Here is a 14607-nt window from a genome sequence, read left to right on the forward strand (position 1 = left end):
TGTGCCAGTCTAAATATCAGAGGTTTCAAGAGGAGTGTGCTATACAGCATACACAACTTGACATTTTGACTTGAAAAATTAGTTTAAATCAAGCTCAGATTCTTTCCAACCTTGAATTTGGCCAATCTGATTAAGTTTGGAAAACGCAGCTAAGCTAGTCTTAGATGTCTTGGTAGTTGCAGTAGCAGTGGCCAGTCCAGTTTAGTGCTATTGCCACTGAAACAGCAATTAGAAGAAATAGTGAAGCCTACTGTAGGCAATAAGGCTGAAGAAGCCATAATGGTAATTCTTAAGACAGTCTTAAAGCAGAGCAGTGGAAGAAAACCAAGCCCACAGATGTTTGATGAAAGCAAGACACTCAGATTTGGAGTAGTTGTTTCCTCTGGTGCTTTCTTTCAGTTGAGTTCCCTTATCAGCCCAGTGCAATATCTGATTGTTGGGACAGGAGGGAACCTGTTGTTGTTATTACTGTTCTTCATATTATTATTTAATAATAGCTGAGCCTCTATCATGAAGTTGGAGGCAGGGTGGGTTCCCAAAGTTTCCATACCGATTCCAGAGCTGAACAACAGCCTGTGCAGAAATGGCATCATGGGTTCATTTCCAGCAGGGAAAACATGCCAGCAGTTTCATCCTCCACGGCTCAGTGGAAAACTTCTGGTTTAGGGTGGTGAATTTTACAAGCTAGAGCACACATCCTTGAGATAAAACTCACAAACAGCCCTTGGCTCTTGAGGACAAAGAGATAGCCGAGTCCTTAACTGGTGGGTGGAATATCTTCTGAAGAGGGACAAGGATAACAGTTGTATAGAATTCAGTGAACTATAGCTAGCAAGAAATGATAAATATTCATCCTGTTGAACCTGGTTCTGGAACTGAATGAACTCAATATCCAGCAGAGGTGTGGATCCATGGTTTCATTTTGGGGCTGCTCTGTGTAACGAGACCAGCTTTGGGGTAATAATTATAGATGGAAAGCTTCAAAACTGAGCAAACTGTTCAACAAGGGCATGTGATGGCTGAGTTTTGAAAAAAGAACATTTGTATTTGTTCAGTTCACTATGAGAGATGCGTAGCTACGTTCACCTGGATCTACTCTCTTGTGAGGCACCTTTTGTTACCGCAGTGTGATTCTTAACATGTGGATGAAGGTCCTGGTGCTCCTTTATCTTGGATTTCCAAACTTCAGATCTGATGTTCTCCCATCAGACTGTCTTCCATTTTCTTCTTGTTTTTTCTTACAATCTTATGGAAAGTGGTCTTTTCATGAATAATTAGTACCAAGTGCTATTAAATGGCAAGAAAAAAATTGAATGATGGAATATGGTGTGTCCTTCAAGGGCACTTCTAAACTGAGAGCTGGAACATAAAATTGCCAACTATTCGTATTAGTGCGCAGAAAGGCCTGATATAGGAATTAAATTAGGAAATAAATACTTTTTGAGGCTTTGTTTCTATTCGATGCCGATTGAAAGGTCAGCTAAAACTTGAGATCAGAGACCAAATTTCCATCAGATTTGAGCATTTTTAGATCAACAGTGCCGGGAAAAGTTACACAGCCACCATCTGCTTCATCCCCATGTTTCTTCTGCAAGAGAAGAGAGCCGGGGACACACAGCTGAGTGTGCCTCTTCATCTTGGTTTAAGAACAGTTGTGATCGTGGTGCCTTGTTGAAGCTCTGGCTGACTCTCATCTTTGTATTTCTTGCAGTGGCTTGGGATACATCACTGGGTCAAGTGTGAAGCAGGTTGCTGGCGACTGGCACTGGGCATTGCGGGTAAGCCACTCTTAAAACATCTTAATAACAGTTGCATGGGTAGATCAGTGATAGGCAAAATTCTGTCACACAATTCCTGTCACTAAATATAGAGGGTGAAGGATTGGAAATTGAATCTTTGAATATTAAGTGCATAGCAGATGCTTTCTCTAAGCAAATGGGAAAGGTATGTGGGTTTGGCCCATTGTAGTTGTGTTTTGCCCTGCCTAGGAGCAAGAATTTTCTAATCACGTTCTTATCAGTCAACCATGATTTCTTGATGGGGTTGGGAAGAAGAAGCATTGGCCTTAAATCAACTTTTAGTCCCTTGCTGTCAAGAAACTCTGAGAATGGCTTCCTGCTTTGAGGAAAAAACACTTTGTTCCAGTTTCCGCTTGTTTTTCTGCCCTGAGACAGTCCGTTTCCTTCTATTTTAACCTCTTGGGACCTTGATAAATGTGTTGAAAAGATAATACACTCCAATCGCATACACACAAACAGATCCTGCAGACAAAGATGTCTTGAAAGAGCTGAGAGGAAGTGGCCCAGCAGAACTGTTTTCTGACCTCTGGCATTGCTGGTGGCATGAGCCCTGTGAGGTGCATTCCCTGGCTCTGGCATTTGGGAAGACAATGCACCTCATGAAGTTCAAGCCAGCACCATTTATAACGGCAGGTGGTGAAATACATGGGTTCTCATCTCAAGCAAATGTGCCTTTCTTCACTGTCCACCAAGCATAAGCAGAGCCAGGAAAGTCACCATGAGCAGTTCACTTGCCCCTAAGAGAGCAGAGATCCACAGATTCCAGCTGTGAATCTGAATGAAAAGTTTAATATCCTCCAGCTTCACACCAAGAGGATGGCCACCTCCTTCGGTAGCAGAAATACCTCAAAGGTAAAATTACCTTCTAGCAGAGGCAAGCACAAGGAGTAAGAAACCCCAAAGCCCTTCCTCCTGTCAGTGGGCTGCAATGGGGTTGATACATTGGAGCAAGTGTTCTTGTGTTTCTAGCTGTAAAACCCAAATGATTAATTTGTGCAAAGAAATCCTTACTAGCATCTTTTTCTTCAGATGAAGTCTCCATAGTTATCCTGAGAAATCCAGGTTATCTGCAAGACCCCCTATGGGGTCACGATTTCCACTAGGAATGCCACATTGATGCATGATTCCCTGACTGTGCAAAATCATAGGAATCTGACAGCCTGCACATTTCTGTGATGGTTGCTTTGGACAGCATTGCTTAGTTCTTTCAGTCAAGTAGCACACATTGAAACTTCCAGGCATCAGTGTAAAGCAGCCCCTGTCCCTGCGGCAATTACTATGCTCTTGCAAGCTGTGATAGTGATGCCTCCCTCTGGGATCTCCTGTGGTCTCCAAATCCGGGAGAAGTCACGAATAATCTGTACCTTAGTGGGCTGAAGAAGACAAAAGGGCACATTGGGAAGTGGCAGCTTTGTCTCTGGATCTAACAGTAATGTTAATTTTTCATTGGAGCACTACTGAGTATCAACAGATACTGTCCTACTGGGGGATTAAGCCTTTAGATAAAAGTCAAAGAGACTTTATAATACATGGCCCAGCATTTACACACATCTTTACTAGTGCTGTATCTTGTGTTCAAGCATAATAAAGATACAGTACCAGGCTTCATTTATTCCTGGGTAAGGGATTTTCCTCACTTTCTTTTCGTCTTCCCTTCCCTAGAAGAATTCTGGGTTTGTCATCTTTGGCCATGAAATGCTGCTCTGTGTGTAAAGACCAGTCTCAGGTTATTATTAGAAGCGTCTTTATTTTGGAATAGGAATTTATTTGTAAAATAGCCTGTATAGAAGAGATGATATTGTAGTGAAAATCCATGTTCCTATTTTCCTACCAGAGCTATTTTCCATTCTGGCAGTGATGGAATTTCAGTGTCAAAACAAGAATCATGTCTGTAGCATGCAAAACACGATGGGGTCTTTGTATTTTTGTCTGGTATTTGGGAGAATGGATTGGAAACTGGGAAACCTAACCCTTGAATGTGTTGTTTTCCTGTCTCCTAGCCTGAATTTCCAATGTTTCTTGGTCTGCTGTACACTGAGGTGATCTGAGAAAGCTGCCTGAAAATGGGAAGCCATTGTGGGTTAGCTGGAAGAGGGATGCACATCAAGCAAGGATTTTCAAAGCCAGTATGCTGTCTGCATCTAGAAATCTTTTGCCTGGTTTCGTTGCCTTTAAAAGGCTCCTGCACTCTCCCAGGATCTAGTTGGTCTCTTAGCCCAGCTGAGAGTAGGTTTCCAAAGGGCAAACATCACTGAAGAACTGTATTTAGCTGAATCTTGGTGCTTCAGTGACACAGAGAAATGGACGGCCTTAATCAGTGTTCTCAAAGCACATGCTTCCAGAGTGAGATAAGAGAGTCCAAGGAATGACAGGGAGGAAGGAAAGGAGCAGATGCCTTGGGTGCTTACAGATTCAGGCTAGCTGTAGAGAATCCAGCCACTGAAACACAGCTAATGTAATCTGCTTCTTACTGGCTTTGTCAAAGCAAACCCTGCTGACTCTTGTGCTAATTCCCTGATCCTTTCTTGCAGGTATCTCCACTCCTGGGAATGATAACAGGGACACTCATCTTGATATTTGTACCTGCTGCTAAAAGAGGAAATGTTGAACAACTTGGAGGACAGCTGAAGGCTCGGACCTCATGGCTGAGAGACATGAAAGCTCTGATTAGAAAGTAAGAGCACTCCAATAAAAAGCATGCTTTGCCTCTAGCGCTTAATTGGAGCATCCCATGGCCTGTACTACTTAACACTGTGAGACTGGAGAGCGGCAATACAGAGGGAGTTCCAGGGAGCTTAGTCTGTGGACCTAGGAAAGAAAATCAGTTACATTTTCACGAGGCATCAGCTGCAATGACAGTGATGGAGTGCAACTTTTGCTCTAGCCTTTCCAAGATTGAGATATAAGAGAGAGTCTGCTCTGCTTGGCTCATACTTCAGACAAATCAAAGCTTTTGTAGTGTAGAAGTTGCTGTGTTCTTCAGTTGTTGCCCCGCTGTTGGACAGATGCTTAGATCCCTTTTTTTTCCTTGAAAGAGAGACGCTGCTGATGGGGGAAAAAGAGGGTTAAATGCCAGAGCCATTTAAGAGGAGAAAATACACAAAAGCTTGCACTACATGGCAAGTTTAAAAATGTATGTTTATACAACCACATGTGACTGAATGCACAAGCACTGAATGTGCTCGAGTGCTTGTATATGTGCATAAAATATTGCATGCTCACAAGTGTTTAAGTAGCTTACGTGCATCCAGATAGCTTGTCACTGAGTGTGCTAATACTTGCCCGTGTGAATTCAGTGTTGCATTGGAATTCTGATGGGAAACTTGTGGTGTCCTTCATTTTTAGAATGCTTTCCTGGTATTGTCATCCAGTATCAAAGGACTATGAAACGTGATGATGGCTGATTTAACACTATTTTTGTATTACTTATTTCGGTGGTTTATTCAAGTAGTAATCAGATGGTGGTGTGAATGGTGAGGGAGAAGTGAAACTGGTCACCCAGGTAAACAGGTGCTATTACAGTGAAAACCCTGCAATTAACACATCAAGTCTTAGTGGCCAAGTACTGATTGTCTTCTGAAATGGTCCCGTGAAACAGTGGTCTCTGTGAAGCACCTCTGAAGTACATTATTATCAATGGAGCATCACATATGAAAAAGTATTCCAATGCCTCTTATTCTCCATCAGTTTGTACCATGTATCATCTCTGCCCCTCGGCAAAGGGAGGTGGCCACTGTGGGGGAACACTGCGTTTTGTCACTGAAGCACTGGCTCTTGTTGTGGGGCTCCTGCTTTTTCACTTCTCCCACTAAACCTTCTCTTGGTTTCGCCTCTTGTGCCTCCACAGCCGCAGCTACGTGTTCTCCTCATTGGCCACCTCAGCTGTGTCCTTTGCCACAGGGGCACTCGGCATGTGGATCCCTCTCTACCTTCACAGAGCACAGGTGGTGCAGAAGACAGCAGAGACCTGCAGCTCACAGCCCTGTGGCACCAAAGATAGGTGAGATTCATACTCCACTGCTTTAAAGAGGGGAAAAGGGGGTGGGGGCTTATTTACCACAGGAAACAGGCAAGTCCCATGGAGTCAGGTTACTAGAATGTCTGTAATTTCCTCTGGGTCTTTGAAACAATGATAGGAAATGCTGGGATTGTAAACGAGGTTTTATTTCTCTTCTTCATTGCATGAAGTCAAACCAGAAGCAATGACCTCAGCTTTGTCTTAGTTCCCAGGCTGTGGTGCAGTAGTTGAAAAGAGACTTTTGTCTTTGCCTTAGGGGATGTTTGGAGAGCTGAGAATTTGGTTTCTTAAGACCTATACTTATCTGTGATAGCAGCAGAATAAGCTGGCAGGTTGGGTAGCCACAGTGGTGGCTACAATTCAGAGGTTGGACTGGTTCCTCTAAAGGCTGCAGGGACTAACCCTGAAGACTTTTGTTTCTGTGTGAGGGAGGACTTTGTTTCACTGCTCTGTATTCTACTGCGTGTGCTGAGTTTCCTGAAGAACGGAGCAGAGATCCAGGACACTTTGCTCTGGAGTGCTTGACGTTAAACAGCGGTTCGGTTTTTCAGTCCCAGTTATATAAAATCACTTGCAGCACAAAGCTATGAAAAGTAATCTATTGTTTAGTGCTCTACTGTAATGGCACAAACCATAAAATGCTAGAAAAACACTTCTCCAGGTGAATGCAGATTGAAATATTGTCAGCTTTTTTTCCTTGCTTGTGAAAGAAAAATCACATTAGGCAAACCTTGCTCTAGCTGACACAGTCCCATCTCAAGTAAAGCAGTGGCCTGAAATACCATTAACTTGCAGCGTCCAGCGGGCAGCCTCAGTCTGTTCTGCAAACCTGCAGTGAGCAGAAAATACAGCTCCAGTCTGGCTGCCCATCTGCTGTTTACAAGGAGAAGTTTTCCACTCCTTGATGACACCTATGTTTTGAGCTGCCCCGGAGCCACTGTAATGTAGTTGCCAAAGACTCTGTAATCCAAGTCCTGCACATACAATACAGAGAATCCTTGACAGCTCCTGGCTTTTTACATTTAAATTAACAGTTTTCAAATGCGTAACCTAACAGCAAAAGAAGACTTCTTTGAAGTGGTCTGAAAAGGAGCTGGAAAGTCTGAGTATGTTGAAAGTCACTGGTGTTTAGAGTCCTGTTAGGTTTCCTTTCCCTCAAGCTTCCTAATGCCTGTTCTGTGTCCATGATTTCCCCTCACATGGTCAATGTGCAATTTACTACTTAGCTTTGTGCACACAAGTAGCCGTACAATGCACTTTCTAGAAAGCTCAGTTCCACACAGAGAAGCAGTATGAGCCCTTTGCACCTCTTTGCATGTTGATCAGTGCCTGTGTATGAGGCTGAATTTCATGTGCTGTGTTTTCTTAATTGCAGGAAAAGAGTGCTAAAATCACAAGCACTCAGCAGGGGAGCTCATTCTTTTCGGTTTAAATTCACAAAGCCAATGTACAGGTTTCCATTCTCCACTTCACCCTAGTAATTTGTTCAAAGATCATGCCCATTTTGGGGAAAAAAAAATTCAAAACCTAACCCCCAACTGTCTCTCTTGTTTTTCTGTTTTCAATAGCTTGATCTTTGGAGCAATCACATGCTTCACTGGTTTCCTGGGTGTAATCACAGGGGCAGGGGCAACCAAATGGTGCCGGTTAAAAACCCAGCGAGCTGATCCTCTTGTCTGTGCTGTTGGCATGCTAGGATCAGCCATCTTCATCTGTCTGATCTTCGTGGCTGCCAAGAGCAGCATTGTGGGAGCCTATGTAAGTATAATCCTTTCCATATGCCAGTCTCACTCTTACTCTCTTCTACAGAACTCCTTAGAAGATTCTGTGCTTTGTTCCCTGCAGATCTCGCTTTTCCCCTTCTGAATGTCCTTCATTTTGCCCCTTGAAATTTCGGCACTATCTAGATGTGCCTGGAAGAAAAATGCTATCTCAACTGCTTATCCCTGCTTACTAACTGTCATCAGAATCAGAGCTGCGGTTTTAGTGCATGATGGAAACCTACAGTTCCCCACCTTTGGGTTGTCCTATCTATCCCTCTATCCATCCCTCTATTGCTCTTGCCTAATGTTTTGGTACAGGAAAATTGTGTGCTTCACTTACAATGAGGGTATTGTAGCTGCTGTGGTACCAAGTTGTAATTACAGTATAATTTGTCTGTGGACATGCTTTTGGCTACCATTAATTTCTGTAACTAGCTTGCTGCAGACCAATATTAATTACAATGTGATTCCGATTTGTTGCTATCTGTATTACCATAGCGCCTGAAAGTCCTAGTCCGTGGCCCAGGAACTCACAATACTCGGAGCTGCACAAATGCAGATTGAGTGTTTTTAATCGAAGTATGTAAAAAGACATCAGATAGATCCAGACAAATGGACTGAAGGGAAAAGCAAAACCTCAAGTGTAATAATCCAGCCTCAGGCTAGAAGCTTGCTTTCAGTAGAGAGCAGAAACCCAGTACATTGAGCAGGTTCCAGGTTCCCCTTAAATGTACTAGAGGGAAGCCTGGGACCTGGGGGGAGTTTCTGAAGGTAAAGCATGAGATGGCTGGAGTAGTAGGGTGATTTCTGGAAGCCCACTTTAGTTTCTACAGAGGGTGGAAGCTCCAGCCAGGCAGGAGAATTCATTCACAGGTAACCAACCCACAGACTGTGGATCCTTGTTTCTCTGGATTTCTAGCACTAGCCTAGCCATGGGTATGTTCTGAGTATTTCAATAGCTGTCATGGGGCAACACAAGAAGAGTGAGAGTTTAAAAACATTAAGTCAGAGCCAGTAATGCCTGCTCGGGCTGTTTAGAAAGTGTCAGAAGGAGATTCTGTCCTCTGGTTTGTGGCATGGTGCAGAACTAACCTTTGATTCAGCAGAAAAATGATCACCTCAGACAATCTGCACTGGTTGGTGAAGCAGTAACCCTCCTTTCGTTGTCAGCCATCTCTGAGGGCAGAGACCTGTCACATCCCTTTACCTCTGTGAAGATAAACCTGATGACAGACATGTTCATTTGTGCTGTTTAGTCCCTTTATGCAGAAAATCCTCCCTTTCTAACCTGGAAATACTGTTCTCAAAAATTTTGCAACACCAAGTGGTTATTTGTCTAATTTTCATCTTTTTTTTTATTTTAATAGCCATGTGACTATTCTGCATTGTTCAAATATATAAATATAGATGATATTATTAACCAGTCTTAGAAACAATTTATTTTGTTATCCATGAGCAGTAAACCTAATAAGGTCAGTGATTTGCAAAGGAAGTTATAGCTGCAGATAGAGGAGGCATGAGGAATACAAGCCTGTTTGCTGATGCTGTTAGGCTGAAACATTATTTGTTTCAGGTAGCACAGCCTCTCTGTAGCTCTAAATGTGCTCTCTCTGCTGCTGGAAGTCTGCTGCACAGAAAGGAGATTTAGTCTCATTAGTGTGCCAACTGGGAAATCAGAGCTCTGAACTCTATTTATAGATTCTACACGTGACAGTGGACAAGATATTTAACTTTGGTTTGCCTCTGCGAAACTGAGGATTCTTGAATTACAAAGGGTCAGGGTAGCTTAGATCTTTTATGTTTCTAAGTAACCTGGAGTTAGATGATCTGTGACGCAAGTCCTTGTTCTTCCATGCCATTCAATGCTATTCCAAACTTAACAGGCTTCCAGAATGTTTAATTCCCTTGTATTTCACTAGGAGACTTGCAAGGTTGCATGGTGTAGCAGTTTCTCATTATTCTCTATTTTAAGTCTCATTGATCCAAAATGAAGGAGACTGTTCTTTGATTCTGGAACATCTGGATATGGTGAATGGTATATAATGGGCTAGGTTACTTTCCTTATCTCAAAATCCATGATCATAACTTGTTCTGGAAAGAATACAGTAAACCTTATGGGGTTTCTCATCTCAGTCTCCTTGACAGCTGTGTCCTGGCTTTCATCCTGAAACAGCATCCTTGAGTTCTGTATGACTGTGAAAGGCAAGAGCAATGTTCAGGTCTGTTCCACAGGGTGGGATTTGCAGACCTGCAGTTTAGTGACTGTCCTTAGACTTCTGTCATTGATCACACCATGCTAAAATTGAAGGGTTACTGGTTTTGGACCCCTCATTGGCTCAAAGCCTTAAAATTATCACTTCCAAGCATTTAGATGGGTCCCCATGAGATGATGTGTTCTCACACTGAGCTGTGGTGGCCACCAGGTCACCATCCACTGCCCTGCTTAACAGTTGGGAGTCTTTAATGTCAACTGCCTGCTCTCTTCCTCCCCTGAACACAGGTATTTTTTCTCCCCAGCTCAGCCCTGTCTTGCAGGTGGTTTTGGTCCCTGAGGGCAGCTGCTATTCCAGTTCTGCAGCAGCCACTCCTACCTGGAGCAGGTAGACACACTTCTCTTTTCCATCCAGTCTTTTCATACTCATCCTGTACGTTACTGGCAGTGGTAGAAACAGCTGGAAAGGTGGAATAAAACAGCATTGTATACCACTGAGCTGCCTAGACACTTGTATTTCTCTTTTACTAGCTTGCTTGTCTGTACAGTGCAGTCAGTTCTTATTCTGTTTTCCATGCAGCATGTGGATTTGTGTGTTGTACTTCAGATCCTTACAACAGCAATTTGCATATCTTTGGGTCCCAGTCTTTCTGAAATATGTACTCTTTGAAATGCTGGTTTTCAGCCCTGTCTCTTGAAACCCATTAGCTGTATGGCATCACTGTATCGCACTACTCAGATATTTCAACAGCAGATTTTACACTAGCTTAAATCTCCAAATGACTGGAGAGAGATGCTTCGCTTTGCCTTCCTTTTGACACTGTTCCAAGTTCCTGTTGTACCTCAATTTCAGCATCTATTTCAATTCCCCAAAGACACTTTATGATCTTGCAGAAACAGCAAATCCCAGGGTAAAACCTTGCCGTAGAGCTTTTACAGCATCTCAGTATCAACTTGGGGACTTGAGTCATTGATATTGTCCCAACAGTGAGGTAGAGTTAGACTTGTCTCAAAATCAAGAGCACGTGTGGGTGTCTTACCCACTATTTCAGAGAGAAATACAACTAAGGAAGATGTAGGCAGATATGTACTTTGCAAATAGCCATGGAAGTTTATAACGTGCTTAGATCTTGCTGTAAAGGCTGCTGGTGTGACCCCTCTGAAACCTGCTTTATCATTTGGAGTTTGCTAACTGATCATATAGACAGGAAGACTTGAGGGGGTGATCACTTCTGTCAGCTCATCACAAATGAGCAGCTGGACACGTAATGGAGATGGTGAGATATTGTGCGACACAGCTGGATTAAGAGGAGGTATCTGGAGAGCTGAAACCTCAGTGTAAAATGAGCCTTCTAAAAGTGTGTGAGGAGTCAAAGCTGTGACCATTTCAGGAGCTACTAATCTGTTCTGGGGGCCGCCCTATTTGCAGTAAGGATCCCTGGGGTCTCTCTCCAGCAGCAATGCCACATATCCTCAAATGCCCTTTGCAGCAGATGAACTCATTTGTATCAATTCCCATTAGCAGCTGAAGGACAGACTTTTACAAATGCATCTTTTGTCCTACTTTCTGATCTTCCTTTTGCTCCTCTTTCACCAGTGCCCACACATTAATCATGTGTTCCATGGAAGCGTGTCAGGTGAAACACACGTTCCACAGTTCCGAACTGGTGTGCTCTGGGGCTGGTAGCATTCCAGTGATTTATTTACAGGACTTGTGCTGAACTCCTGCAGAATGGAGCAAGTTCTACTCGCTGTGTGCAACAATTCATGTGTCTTACGTGTATGTAATTCCTATAACCTTAAGGCAAACAGTTGCCTGTTTGCAACACTGTAGGAACAGGCAGGGCATGTCGCTGCATTCAGAAGGGTGATTGCATCTTTCCCAAGCTCAATTTAATCTATCCAGCGACAGAACCCCAGCAACAGGAGCTGCAAAGCTGGAGTAGGATGGATTTCAGAGCAGGTCCTGAGAGCCCACCTGGGACTCTGATATGCCCTTGCTACGTGACACGTGGTTTCAACTTCTGTCAGTTGGAGCTGTGTTTCTTAGCTTGGCAGTTGTCATTTCCACTGGGAACCAAATTCAAGGCAGAGCAGTGGGAAAATGGGAAGAGGAGATTTCCTAGCTGACCAGCTGGGTTGAAATGACTGGCTCATACACCATCATGGAGGAAGCCGATCCAGTCACAAAAAGAGGAGATAGGGAGGGAGAATGTATGGGAAACAAAGACAGTTTTAGAAACAAATAGAGGAAGCTTTCTGTAGGTCAATGCATAAGGCTTACTAAATAGAGCAAACTATTCCTGGCAGTGACATGATGGTCTGAGGGGTTTAGGCAATCTCAGCTGGTTTGTGGGAAAGACAGTTTTGGTGGTCACACACTGAGTTTTGGTGGTCACACAGTGCCATAGCTGCCATTCTTGCAGTTCCTCCTCCATCTCCACAGACTCAAGAGTTACATTTCACTGTAAGACACTGATATTGCAAACCCCATATTTAGGTCCTGTCTTGGTTGTACATAGATATTATTAATGTAATGCTTGAATTGTTATAGTGCCTATCCCTATGTCCCCCTCAACAAGGACAGCAGCATGCTACCAGGAGGGAAGGGAACTTGCACTTAGTGGGTGGTGAACCTCGTATGGTTTGCTACAGAGCCAAACACATAACTTGATTTCTTATGATGCAAATGACCGTGTTTTGGGGAGTTGTGGCCTTCTCACCTTTTCTAACTGTTTTTTGGAACAGAGTGATGGAAGTATGGAAGCCTGGGGCTGTCTCCTCTTGCTGGCTTTTCATGTTCTGTAAGCAAACGTGTCAGGTTTTTATGTAGCTGCTCGATAGATCATAACAGTTTGCACTAACAAAGTTGCAGGCCAACCCTCTAGAGCTCTGAGAAAGTCTGTGGTTCCCTAACAGTCAAGATAAACCACAACAGTAACAAGAAATATATTGTGTAGGTTTGAGACAAATAAGCAGCAAAGGAAAGTTTGTGACAGGTTATTTTTCCTTTGAATGCCAAGTGAATAAATCTTCTCCTTTTTGTGTGTGTTTTTTTACAACAGATTTGCATTTTTATCGGAGAAACTCTTCTGTTTTCAAACTGGGCTATCACAGCAGACATACTAATGGTGAGTGTACGCTGGAACAGCATCTTTCTATTCTGGGGGCCGGAGCAGTTTGTCAGCTTGCAAGAGCAACCTGAAGTTCCTCATCTCTTCCAAATGCCTTCTTCAGCCTATCCTATTTTTATTTATTTTTTGCTTGTTGAAAAGGAAAGTGACAATGAAAGAGATAAGGAAAAAACTTTCTTCTTATCCTTAGTTCGGAGCACCAGGGAGAGATGTCCAGAAAGGTCGGCATTACTGAATTAGAATAGCTTCCCCAGATTCTAAGCATTTGTGCAAATCCCCACATGCAAAGAATGGGCCAGCATTTCCTAATGGTCTGCACATTGGTGGATTTTGTTATCAATAACTCAGCTTTGTTCTGCAGTAGGAAACCCTTCCCTCCCTCCCTCCTCTGACAACAAAGGCAAGCATCTACCTCTCTCTTTGGCTTAACTCCAGCTAACCTACCATTCAACACATACACAATAGAAAACCACCTCTGGGAGAGGAGAGAGGAAAAGAAAGTATAAAGAATTTTTGGACTGTGTCCACCTTGTCCAAGAGGAAGCTCTCAGGGACTTTTCACCCCATGTCCTTCATTTTCCATTATTTCTCCACCATAGAGCTTTTTAAGTCTTTCAAATCGGCAAGCTGACCTCAGCAGCTAGATTTTCATATGAAATAGTCTGGAGCCTATCAAACAGCCTCTGTTGAAATCCCATTGTGAAGGAGGTGTTGCTTATTGTATGAAAAAGAAGGAAACTAAGGCACAGAACCATTACAGGACTTGCCCGAGTTCTTTTGACAGCTTGTTTACAGAACTACAGATATAATCAGTCTGGCATCAACAGAAAACTCCCTTGACTTGTATTAGTTTCTTATGCAAACATCAGTGAGAAACCAATCTGCCTCAGTATTCCTAGATGCAAAGATAATGGCGTTGATTTATTGATTCACCAGAGAGCTTCAAGCTTCTGCTTAAGTTCTGTTGATGATTCAAGTTCAAGGCTGTGGTTATGTTTTAAGGTAGCTCTGTAGTTGCCATAACTGGATTGCCTGATGAACCTTCAATCTCTAGCTCATTTGTGCAGAGAACACTTTGGGAACTGGGGTTCTTAATTCTGCTTCTCTCAGATGTGAATAAAGCACAGAGAAACAATGGTCGCCAGTGTACTTGAGTTGCATTAGATAGCTTTTAATTACTAGGGTTTGCTCCTCATAACAGTTCAGCTGTAGTGTGATAGAGCTCTGCATGGGCTGAATGGGTGGTTACTCTATGCTTAGGTGGGTTTTGCAGCTTGTGCTGAGTTCAAGGCTGCTCATGAGGTGGTATCTCAACACTTAGATGTGCAATCTACAGGCAGCTGTGTTGAGGAAGAACTTATGGTACAATATTCGTAGTTGCTTGTTCCTGTCTCCTGCCGGAGCTTCTTGTCACATCCTGCCTCTTACTGTGATGCTCCCAAGAGCTCTACCAACTCTCCCAGGTCAGAATTAGCTGATGGGCTTAAATAGCAGGTCTTTTATATCCTCACTAGCATTGGCTGAAGCAGGTAAGGGCTTGGCCATGGAGCACATCTGAAATCCTCCAGCAGTGGCTCTCAAAGTCATCTCTGCTGCCAACACAGCACAGCTGGAGGGAGGGTACCCACTGGATGTGTTCAAGGTCCTCCAGAAGATCTGTGCCAGAGAGAGAGCTGAAATT

At 43.3% G+C, this 14607-nt stretch overlaps 1 protein-coding gene across 5 annotated transcripts in view; it reads left to right on the forward strand.

The window, feature by feature from the left end:
- LOC136021813 (sphingosine-1-phosphate transporter SPNS2-like) overlaps positions 1-14607 on the forward strand; it is a 129043-nt gene that overhangs the window by 79227 nt on the left and 35209 nt on the right. For all 5 annotated transcript variants that reach the window (XR_010615892.1, XM_065694435.1, XM_065694438.1 and 2 more), the window contains exons 5-9: positions 1712-1778; positions 4331-4473; positions 5647-5799; positions 7386-7575; positions 12858-12923. Coding sequence is in view for 4 of the 5 variants with exons in the window: in XM_065694435.1 (XP_065550507.1) it covers positions 1712-1778; positions 4331-4473; positions 5647-5799; positions 7386-7575; positions 12858-12923 (619 nt within the window). In the remaining variant the exon portion in view is untranslated. The remainder of the gene's footprint in view (positions 1-1711; positions 1779-4330; positions 4474-5646; positions 5800-7385; positions 7576-12857; positions 12924-14607) is intronic.

Source organism: Lathamus discolor, chromosome 14 (genome assembly GCF_037157495.1).
Source record: "Lathamus discolor isolate bLatDis1 chromosome 14, bLatDis1.hap1, whole genome shotgun sequence".
NCBI lineage: Eukaryota > Metazoa > Chordata > Aves > Psittaciformes > Psittacidae > Lathamus > Lathamus discolor.